Source organism: Phyllobates terribilis, unplaced genomic scaffold, assembly GCF_046119375.1.
Source record: "Phyllobates terribilis strain yellow unplaced genomic scaffold, ASM4611937v1 Scaffold_4__5_contigs__length_816908805, whole genome shotgun sequence".
NCBI classification, from domain to species: Eukaryota; Metazoa; Chordata; class Amphibia; order Anura; family Dendrobatidae; genus Phyllobates; species Phyllobates terribilis.
Window position 1 is genome coordinate 718,345,020 of NW_027362764.1, and position 12,259 is coordinate 718,357,278.

General features: G+C 42.5%; 1 protein-coding gene across 48 annotated transcripts in view; it reads left to right on the forward strand.

The window, feature by feature from the left end:
* Window positions 1–12,259, forward strand: part of RIMS2 (regulating synaptic membrane exocytosis 2) — a 659,880-nt gene that overhangs the window by 512,674 nt on the left and 134,947 nt on the right. For 33 of the 48 annotated variants that reach the window (XM_073679706.1, XM_073679709.1, XM_073679704.1 and 30 more), the window contains 2 exons: window positions 3,174–3,353; window positions 6,329–6,438. In XM_073679706.1, coding sequence (XP_073535807.1) covers window positions 3,174–3,353; window positions 6,329–6,438 — 290 coding nt within the window. The remainder of the gene's footprint in view (window positions 1–3,173; window positions 3,354–6,328; window positions 6,439–12,259) is intronic. The other 15 variants (XM_073679712.1, XM_073679716.1, XM_073679721.1 and 12 more) reach the window with 1 other exon arrangement.

Genomic DNA, 12,259 nt, shown 5'->3' on the forward strand with positions numbered 1-12,259 from the left:
CTCAGATCAGAGTTGAACATGTCTCCGCGATTTTGCATGAACTGATCGGTCCTCTAGAAATCACGGACATGTGACCCATAGATCATCACAGGTACGAGTGCTATCCACGAAAAACACGAATTGTAATTGTACGCGAAAAACAGACGTCTGAATGAGCCCTTAAAAGTTTGATACTTTTCAGCGTTGCTGATTTTGCTGTGAATGGTTAGATATGATATTTTATTTCTACTGTTAAATTGGCTTGAACTTACAGCAGGTCCCCCAATAATGCTATAGGGCATATTTACACCAAGAACTATTAAAACATGGATGTCATTTTTGGAACAGCTACTTTTCTGCTTTATATTTATAAGGAAAGGTAACATATTGCTTGTTTAATGAGAACCTGTCCCCCCTCCTCACCTGTCTGTTTTTGTGAAAACTTGTATTCCCCATGAAAAAACAATTCTAAATCATCTTTTCTTCAGCTTTGTGCCATTCCTCCGCTGTTCCTCCTAGAAATGTATGAACTAATTGCCAACTTGATGTTACCATTCCCTTGTCAAACGGGTGTGTCACCAGTGATTGGCCAGTGTCAGACATACCTCCAGCTGGTAACACCCAATTGTCAGTTTATTCATACATGTCTAGGAGAAATAATGAAGGAACAGAACAACAGAGGAGAACATGTTCCAGAATTGTTTTTTTTTTTAATTGAGATGATAAGTATTTACTAAAACTGATGTGTCAGGATTGGTGACACGTCCGCTTTAAAGGGGAATGTATCACTACAAATGTATGAGCCCACAATCACATCGACAAGGGTGAAGATGATTTTCTGATATGTCATGCTGTAGGTACGTGTTAGAAGATCACAAGGGCGATGTTTGATCTTATATCTTGTCTGATTATAAAATGAAAGACCCTATAATGAGATTATATATACCCTTTAGCGCTGAGCAATAAATGACTTTTACATCCTTAAAGAACAATCTCTAGAAAACAACCAATACCTTGTCCCATACCTACTGTACAGTCAACCAGTGGCCTTTAATGAACCGGGGTCTAGTGATACCAATACTTTAGGGATCTTTGGTTCTGAAGATCAGACACCACCAATGTGATCATCTTTTCTTATCAGAATGTTAAACATTTTCTCACTGGAGCCCCTCCCTACTAAAACTAAATTTATTACTCGACCTCTGTTCTAATGAAGGTCATCAGAAATGCTGCCTAACAGAGGGCAGAATGCCAGACCTTTAGATCAGTAGAGGATGTCCGGCCTTCTAATTTCTTCTGGACAATTTTTAAAGCCTCCATACAATTTTGATAGTTGTCGGCCGAACCATAGTTATAAACAATGATTTTTAAAGGGAATCTGTCAGTGGGATCCACCCTCCTAAGTCGTCTATATGAACACGTAGGTCATAGAAAGTTGAATTAAATGACACCTTGATATCTGTAATCCAATGAATGGTTCCTGAGAAATCCACATATTACATATATGCAAATGAGCTGAAACAATCTCTAAGGAAGATGCTACTCTGGAACAGAGATCGTTTCAGCTCATTTACATATTTAAAAAAAAACTGGATTTCTCAAGAACCATTCATTTGATCCCAGACATCAAATAAATCATTTGATTCAACTGTCTATGACCTATATGCCCATATAGACTGCTTAGGCCTCATTCACACATTAGTATTTTCAACTTACAAGGAAAAATGGACAAATTTTTTTTAATCAGAGTTTTGTCCACGTGTCATCAGGTTTCAAAAAGTTTCTCCATCTCTTCCTTTCATGTCATGTGAGTGCAGTCCGATTTTTTCCTGGACTCATAGATTTATGTTGCCGATTTTGATCCAATACTCGGATCAAAATCTGATATGTCTCCACGGTTTTGCATGGAACGTTCGGTCTGTAAAAAATCATGGCCATGTGACTGGGCCCATACACTATAACAGGTACGAGTGCTATTCATGAGCACCATGAATAGCACTCGAACGAGAACAACAGACATGTGATAGAGCTCTTAGGAGAGTTGATTCTACTAACAGATGCCATTTATGCCCTTTAAGCAAGCTTTAAACCTTTGCTCATTTTTCAGGTGGTTGTCAGATTTTTTAGACAGGCCAATAATTGGGAACAAGTATTCCTCCTAGGAGTGTTCAAATGGGACTTGACAAGTTTGATCTTTTGTTGGAGAAACTTTTATCTCCATTAAGATATTACCCTATTATCTCAATGGAGGTATGACAAACATCAGCCAACGTCAAGCCTTTTTTTACTTTTTACGCATGAGAATTTGTTACTATTGGCCAGTGTCATTCATTTCAGTTTTGGACATTTTTTTGGTGCTGATGATCACACTACATTAGCTCAAGCAACTTTAGATCTATAAAGAATGCTACAGTGATTGTCCTTGGGTTCAGTAGACCCTTTTGAGATCTAGTGCTCCATCCATACTACGATGGCCCTTGAATGATGACCCTCAGAATATTATGATGGCCCTCAGACTAATACGATGGCCTACATAATACTACGATGGCAAACGTAATACTACGATGGCCCTTATAATACTACGATATCCCTCGGAATACCATGATGGCCCTCGGAATACTACGATGGCCCTCGGAATACTACGATATGGCCCTCGGAATACTACGATATGGTCCTCGGAATACTACGATGGCCCTCGGAATACCTCGATGGCCCTCGGAATACCACGATGGCCCTCGGAATACTACGATGGCCCTCGGAATACTATGATGACCCTCGGAATACTACGATATGGTCCACGGAATACCACGATGGCCCTCGGAATACTACGATGACCCTCGGAATACTACGATGGCCCTCGGAATACTACGATGGCCCTCGGAATACTACGATGGCCCTCGGAATACTATGATGGCCTTCAGAACTGTCTTGTTCTTTGGTGTGATACATTCCCTTTCTTTCATGTTTCAGCTTGATATCTCCCGAAAGTACAGTAATATGGGCAAGCAATGTTTTTTGTGAATGACGATGACTTACTTATGCTGTAAAAGTGGTGATTTCTTTATTCTTTGCTGTTTTGATTAATGTTAATTGTTGAATAATATTGGGTCAAGAGAACGTGAATACATATAAATCTCTCCTCCCTGAAAATATAACAGACGGTCAACTGAGCGACTTTTTGACTAACGTTACAGGAATTGTGAAGCGGCAGATAGACACCCATATCAAAGATCCAGGTCCACAGAACAACGGCCTGTACTTGAGCGGACCAACTGCCGCTCCCGATCCACTGAACGCCCTGACTCAAACCTCATGAGGTCGATGCCTTCATTAATGACGGGAAGATCAGCCCCTCCTTCACCTGCCTTATCGAGGTGAAAAAATCCAGCAATGGCTCAGTCTTAATTCCTCTCCTTCTCCCTCCCCGCTCCCCACAGAATCACCATTTTATTTTCCCAGTAGCTCTCTCCAGTCTCGTTGTCATTCTTGGCTGATCACGTCTTTAACAGTAGATACTAACGTTCCGACTGCTGGCACACTACTTATATTCTCTGCTGGATATAATGGTGTGGATGCCATTGTACGTTGTTTACTAACCGTATTTAACTGCATTCGTTTTGTGATTATTTCTCATTGTTCAGGAAATCCTGGTTTTAACCCATAGAGCACCCCACCCCATAACAATCACGTCTTCTCTTGCAGAGTGAGAACTTTGTTTGTCCTCATCAGACATTGCTTAACCAGCAGCGGCTCCATGTCATCATACGGTCCTTTTTTTTTTTCTTTGACTTCAGATTTGAGACTCTTGCCCTTTTTTTTTTCGTTGTAGCAGTTAATAAGTTCAGAAAGGCGTATCTTGTCTAAAGAAAGCATTTGGTACAGCTTGGAAGACGAGACCCGGGTCCCTTCTGGTTTCGGAGAACAAGCTTGCATGCGATGTTTTCTTTTTTCCAGCAGAAGATATATTTTTCAGCACTTATTAACCTATTATAAATCACTGAGGAGTTTACGGAAGTTAGAAATGTACAAGGACGCCGGAAATCAATCGCAGATGAAGCAGAGCTTGGTTTGTCATTTTTGTGTAGTCTAGGAATTTGCATAGGCAAAGACTTAAATGAGAAATTGAACTTCTCAAAAGTTTGATTTAGTCAGAAGGGGCATCAGAAAATGTTTCTTGGTCACAAAAATTCATAATCGATGCTTTACAAGGATTCAGAAACAGCGCCATCATTGGTCAGTAGCTGTGTGTGGTATTGCGGCTTCAGTGCTATTTTACAAAGAAAAGCTGATGCTGCCTATGTGCTAGAGTGGTGCTGTTTTGGGTAAAAAAAAATAATCTTATCTATGCCCTTTTAAATATTTGCTTGGGCAGCGAATTATGCGTAGCTCTACTCTTTACCTTCAAGAAGGTAATTATGTGTCCTGTACTTTTCCAATAGATAATATTACTATGATATATGGGTGACCAATAAACATTACTAGGGAGACAGTTCTGAAAAAAGTGAACTGGACTAAAGTAGGCTGTAGACATAGAACCTTTCACAGGGACCAGAAAAAGGCTCTGATTTTGCTTTATGTTATCCCTATCCCCGGATGAGAGTGGTACTTACTTCTTCTCTCTTCACGCTCTTGTAGTTTCACCCTACAGGGCCCAAATAGTCCGTCAGAAAGGCCTCCACTCCCACTGAGGGTCCCAATACTGGGAATAACAGTGATCACAGCCCCTGTAATATGAGATAGAGAGATAGATGATAAAAATACAGTAAAAGAGGGAAAGGGAAAGGGAATATAAAGGAATAGAAGCTGGTGATGGTAGATGCAAGGTATATGGACAAAAAGATGGAGAAATATGAAAGATAGATAGATAGATATGGGAAAGATATATAGTGAGATAGATAGATAATAGATAGATCGATGATAGATAAGTAGATAATAGATATGGGATGGATAGATAATAGATAGATAGATAGATAGATAGTGAGATAGATAGATGATAGATAAGTAGATAATAGATATATAATAGATAGATGATAGATAAGTAGATAATAGATAGATAGATGATAGATAAGTAGATAATAGATAGATAGATGATAGATAAGTAGATAATAGATAGATAGATAGATAGATAGATAGATAGGGGATAGATATATAGATAGATAGATAGATATATAGATAGATAGATAGGTAGATAGATAGATAGATAGATAGATAGATAGATAGATAATAGATAGATAGATGATAGATAAGTAGATAATAGATAGATGGATAGATAGATAGATAGAAAGATAGATAGATAGGGGATAGATATATAGATAGATAGATAGATAGATAGGTAGATAGATAGATAGATAGATAGATAGATAATAGATAGATAGATAGATAGATAGATAGATAGACATCAAAAAATTGAAGTCAGCACTCCTATGGAGATTCAAGTGATTTATTAGCTCAAGGCTTGAGAAAGGCTCAAACACAGAGCCGAAACGTCGCCTTAGCTCCTTTGAGCTAATAAATCACTTGAATCTCCATAGGAGTGCTGACTTCAATTTTTTGATTTCTATCTATTGGTTTGGTCTATGACAGGAGGACGTGCACCCGCTTGAAGTTAGTGTGTTTGCTGGTGCTGTTTGTTTTTTATTTTTTCTATATAGATAGATGATAGATAGATAGATAGATAGATAGATAGATAGATATGGGATAAATTGATAGATAGATATATATGGGATAGATAGATAGATAGATAGATAGATAGATAGATAGATAGATAGATAGATATGGGATAGATCAATAGATGATAGATAGATACATAGATGATAGATATGGGGTATATAGATAGATAATAGATAGATATGGGATAGATAGATAATAGAGATTGGATAGATGAATGGATAGATATACAGACAGATCGCACTTCTCCCTGGTATATGCACCTCCATAGCTTTAGTCCGCAGCATTTTTGCTCCGTTGATTCCTCGGTGTGATTTATAATGGTTACTCTGTGTCACCACTGTTCTCACCATCTTAATTAACTTTTTAGTAATTTTGTTAATCATCCTGTCCCATAGCGGCTTCCTACCTGTTATATTGAGTATTAACCTGTCTGATGAGCTTGTCTCTATGTATCAGGTCCACAGAGCGCTGACATGTGAATATTGTCTTTCTCTCTTCTGTGTCTTCTGCTTTCATTGTGCCAATGTCGCCACTGAGTGATAGAAAGTGACTCGGTCCAATCAGTCTGTTGTGCGGGGAGCTAGTCCCCATTTTCCACCAGAACTTGGTAGAATGACATGATCACGTATGTGGTACGGATCTTAACTGTGTGCAATTTGTTTAAACATATGTCTTCTAGGGCACATCCGCGCACCGGCTCCGTACAGACAAGCCCATCAAGCACCCCATTAGCAGGACGTAGAGGCCGCCAGCTACCACAGCTTCCGCCAAAGGGTTCTCTGGACCGAAGTAAGTGCAAACTTTTCCAAAAGCCAAATCCATTGTTACAGATCTAATTGGATCATTTGTGGTTCCTGATACTCATGTGACGTGACATACACAAGCAGTGTGATCCATGTATCCCAGTACTGCATGCTCTGTTCTGTAATGACTGTGGGTTTTTTTACCTGAGGTTTGTTGCTTTGCTAGAATACTGTTTTGAATGTTTTTTTTAGACTTGTTAAGACGTTTTAATCGGCGGGGGTCTTGGTGCTGAGGGTCTCTCCTCTGGGACTGAAAACAATCCGAATAGAAAGTCTATAAGGATGTCTTCAGTCTCGGAGGAGAGCATGGCTTCTGCCTCATCGTTATAGCCAGGGTTGGACTGGCCCACCAGAGAACCGGAGAATCCTCCGGTGGGCCCTGGCTTCTCCTTCAGGAGAGTTCACAGTGCAAACCATGCAGCTGCTATGGGGCTCTTGAGTGGGGGAGAAAGGTGGACCCTCAGAATCAAATCCTCTGGTGGGCCCAATGTTCTTCAGTCTGACACTGGTTATAGATATTGGTGGAGGGGTCTCAGCACCCAGACCCTCATTGACCTAAGCCTCTGACATGTCTCTACGTTGTATCAAAAGTTTTCTGAAAGTGCCGTTACACTAGAGGGACTGTCTCCTGACAGACATTGGTGGCGTATTACTTGGATATGCAACAAAAGTTCGACCAGTGAGGGTACAAAAGTTGTAATCTCCACCATTTGGATTTCGTTTGCGACTCCTGTGGGTATCCCACCAATGCCTGGAGACAACCCCTGTAATAGTCAAGATTGTGTCTCCATAAGTCATTCTGTCACCAGGGACACCATTGTTCTGCTTCCATTGTGTCACCAGATATTAGACTACATTTTCGATCACTTATATGGCCGTCCCCATTATTCATGACGACAAGTGACCTAATAGTCAGACATGAATGTGAACCTCTCTGTATTGTAGTTCACGATTCCATAGTCATCATCTGATATTTCTTCTCTGTTGCCTCTTCTCAGAGATGACCATTTTGGATTATAGTGATATAGTTTCCTCACATGTTATAAATGCTGAGATACTGAAAAATTTGTACAGAGACATACTATTTTATAAGGCTAAGGATATCCTTAAAGGGGTTTTTCGGTTTTGGAAAATTGCTGTCCCCAGGCATAGCCTGTTTAAAAAAAAAGCGACAAATGTGCATTAATCACCCTCCTTGGGGCCAGTGCTGTGTCTCCACTGCTGCTCTTGACAGAGCTGCTGCCAATCAATGAGCTCAGCTTCTCTGAGTGGCTCGTGCCGTCATCTCAAACCGCTGAGCTGATTGATTGGCTGCAGCATTGCCAATGTGACATCAGAGATGTAGACAATAACAAATACCGGAAGCAGTGACCGATGGAGACTCAGCACTGAACCCGGGTAGGGTGAGTAAAGCACAATTTTATTCAGTAGCCTTAGTTCTGTCCTGCCTCCATATTCCATCCCTCATTGAAGTGCTTCCAAATCTGGAGCTATAAACCTAAGAGGTTGTCTTTGGCTCAAAACTAAAGCACATGCGCTATATGTTTGTTTGAGATGGCCAAAGCCTGAGCATGGTTAATGAGTCCTAACACGACTGAGCATGTGCGGAACGGCACGCTGCCAGTGACTCCATGCACAGTCAAGCCCGAGCATGCTCAATGAGTCCTAACACCACTGAGCATGTGCGGAACGGCACGCTGCCAGTGACTCCATGCACAGCCAAGCCCGAGCATGCTCAATGAGTCCTAACACCACTGAGCATGTGCGGAACGGCATGCTGCCAGTGACTCCATGCACAGCCAAGCTCGAGCATACTCAATGATTCCTAACACTACTGAGCGTGTGCAGAACGGCACTCGGCCACTGACACCATGCACAGCCAAGCCTGAGCATGCTCATTGAGTCCTAACACCACTGGGCATGTGCAGAACAACACGCTGCCACTGACACCATGCACAGCCAAGCCTGAGCATGCTCATTGAGTCCTAACACCACTGAGCATGTGCGGAACGGCATGCTGCCAGTGACTCCATGCACAGCCAGGACCGAGCATGCTCAATGATTCCTAACACTACTGAGCGTGTGCGGAACGGCATGCTGCCAGTGACTCCATGCACAGCCAAGGCCGAGCATACTCAATGATTCCTAACACCACTGAGCATGTGCGGAACGGCATGCTGCCAGTGACTCCATGCACAGCCAAGCCCGAGCATACTCTATGATTCCTAACACTACTGAGCGTGTGCGGAACGGCACTCGGCCACTGACACCATGCACAGCCAAGCCCGAGCATGCTCATTGAGTCCTAACACTACTGAGCGTGTGCGGAACGGCACGCTGCCACTGACACCATGCACAGCCAAGCCTGAGCATGCTCAATGACTCCTAACACTACTGAGCATGTGTGGAATGGCACGCTGCCAGTGACACCATGCACAGCCAGGACCGAGCATGCTCAATGAGTCCTAACAAATCTGAGCATGTGCGGAATGGTATGCTGCCACTGGCACCATGCACGGCTTGGTATCAGGGAGAGTGGTTTGAGCTCCCTTGAACAAGACACCACTGGTGAGTTTGTGTACACGGGAAAACTGGCATCCTAAAACGTGGTCACCTGATAAATGTACACAACATCAATACTTATGGGGGAAATCCAGATGCATGGTGAAAATGGAGGTAAAAATATAAAAGTGAGTGAGTTTTCATGTTAGGGGACAAAAAAAGTTATTGTAAAACCCCTTTAATGCACCGATGAGTGTGCGTGCATAACTACTGCTCCCTTCACTGTGTATGGCAGCAATGGTCACACACTACCAAAAGCGATGATCGTGCATGCTCCCTACATCTGTAGGCACCTGTACCCGGGGTCAATGGGGCTCCCGGCTGTCAGACATTTATCATCTATCCCATATGCTGGGGATAAATGTTGTTTGTGGGATCACCACTTTAGGCAACAATGTGGTTTGGATCCTTCACAGCATTATAATTGTACTATGTGGAAACTTTACGCCATAAACAGGCGACAACACACGGTATTGCCGCGGGCATCGTCCAACCATTGACTTCATTTTCTGCCCAAAATTCTGCCAATTACAGGGGTCTTCTGCACTTGTGGTGTTTCTGCACTGACGGCACATGTCCGCTTTTTCAGCTATTTATATTTTCCTGCTTCTTTGGGGGGTTATTGTAATATTGTGCTTTTGCCTCGAGGGTTTGCACAAAACACTGATTCCCAGTTTGTAGTGTTAGCTGGAAGGAAGCTCCTACCGGCTGCTGAATGAACACTTGGAAATAACAGAGATGTTTTTTTCTCACTTTTTATGTATTGTCATAATGGTCACATCAGTGGGACACGTCATTACATCATTGGGGCTATGCCCTGCGTTATTACATCGTTGGGGCTTCAGTAGCGTAACGTGATCCTCATGGGCCCCAATACAAAATCTCCAACAGGGCCTAGTTTTCTCATATGGACCAAATGGACCTTTTGAGCCCCTCTACCCTCCAGGGCCCTAGAGCTGCTGTAACCCCTGCACTCACTATAGTTACGCCCCTGCCTTGCACCGGTATCGAACTGGGCTGGCAAGGGACCACCAGTAACATAGAATTTATGGGCCCACTGTTGATGATTAGATGATAAATTTCTCTGTAAATTTTAAATCAAGTGTGTTAGCAGCACTCCTTCACAGGGGCCCACCTGAGAATTCTCCTGCTCTCCGGTGGGCCAGTCCGAGCCTGCTCGCAAATATTAAAAAGGAGTCATGGTGCAGCCGCCTATGGAAACCATATTTCCTCTATTGATTACAATGGGAAATGGTGGCACCAGGACAGGTGTAACTTAAAGCTCTGCAATCAGTAACAGGTCTTCCCCCACCTGTCACTAGTGTCTTCTTATATGGCAGATGGGCTTTTGCACCAGGGTGCAGAAATGACCTTTACCTCTGTACCCTGCTCCCGACCCCATTGTTGTATCTCCTAGGGGACACGGTTATTATAGGGAAACCATTAACATACTTCATTACATATTGTGCTGTATGGTAGTTGGCATATGGCCATCGATAATATGGTTTTCCATCACGATCACAGTCGATGCCATTTTATTCTTTGTGCTTTATAAGTCATTTAACTCTAACCAGATTAACTCAATAGTGGTAGGAGTGATTCTTCATTGATTTGCACGTTGAAAGGTCATGTATTCATATGACTTGCTGTGTTGCAGTGGCACTGCGGACTCTCTGCCAACAATGTAATTGGTTTTGCATTAACCTTCACTTTTTTTTTACCGATTCTTCAACATTTAAAATGTAGACTCCCCGCCGCACCGCTCTATTATCCCATCATTCCTGCATTTAACAGGAGTCATACCAACAATAGAAGTATATTAGAGAACAATGTATGTTCAACTTAAAAACCAAAGGTGACCCTACGCTTATTAATAGCAAGTTCTTGTACTCTAGCCTAGCTAGCTGCGGCCTTAGCGAGCAAATCTCAATAGCTCATAGAGGCGGAAAAAATGTAAAATGCGCAGAAATCCCTTGGCTGGTGGCTGCATAGTTGTTATAGGGAACCTGTTGTAATATTTTAGGGTCATCAAGCTAATTACGTATCTGTGTAGGGTAGAAAAAAGACAAGTTTACACGTATCTTCCGAGCTGTCTATGAATATTCGATCACTGAGAATATCAACTTTGAGGCTGTGAGTGTATCGAGGGCAAGACGATTCTTGGCTGGTGCATCAATCCTCTGCATTATCCCCCAATATTTGCTTGATTGATGTCTCTTCTGCTCATCTTCGTTGCTGATAACGAAGGTCAAGCACGTGCTATTTGCACTTCTCCTGCAAAAGTACAACAAGAGGGGGGCACTACCTAATAATAGGGGTCATATACGCAGTAATATTCCTTCTGGGCAGTGTGACGGCTATGACTTTGCCTATACAATGAAGAGTGCATGCGCCAGGGCGGATATAGACAGCGCATGCACGATAATTTATGGGTGATGCCAGTAACGTAGTGGATCAGAAGAGACATCGATCACGAACATGAAGGGTGGTTTTAGGGTTAGGGTATAATGTAGGATCTAGGCACTTGCTGGGGGTTGACTTTCATTTTTAGAAAGATTCAAAGTTGATTTTTTTTCAGTAATTCTGAATCCATTTGGGACCAGGTGACCCTAAAGCTTTTGACAGGTTCTTTTTAGGGTCATATTCACACTTTGTTCTATGGGGAAAATGTCGACCTGGGCCCCACCTGCATGTTTCCCAGATGTATGAGCCCTTGTAGTGTTCTAAATCCTATAAAGACATACCTTCCCATAATAATGTCCCAATCCTGTACTAATGTCACCCATCCTGGGCCCCTTCTTGATATAATATCCTCCATCCTGGACCTCTTCTAATAATAATATCTCCCATCATCTGCCCCTTCCAGTATTAATACCATCCTGGGCTTCTTGCAGCAATCATGTTCAACATCCTCTACCCCTTCCTGTAACTCTTTTGTCCCATTCTGGGCCCCTTCCTGTATTAATGACGAACATCTTGAGCACTTTCCTGCTATAATGTCCCCAATCCCAAGCCCCTTCCAGTGATAATGTCCCTTTCCTGGCCCCTTCCTGGTATAATGCCCCCCATCCTGCGACCATGATCGTTATGCCCCTGCGTACAAAGCCCAAAGTTGCTAATTCATTTAGGCAAGAATGTTCAGATCACTGGCCTTAACCTGTAAGTAAAAAACTGGCAAAGGCAGAGTCACGTTTTAGGCACCCTGCCTGGAGGCCCACATCCAGGGCATGTGCCCGGCCAGTTTT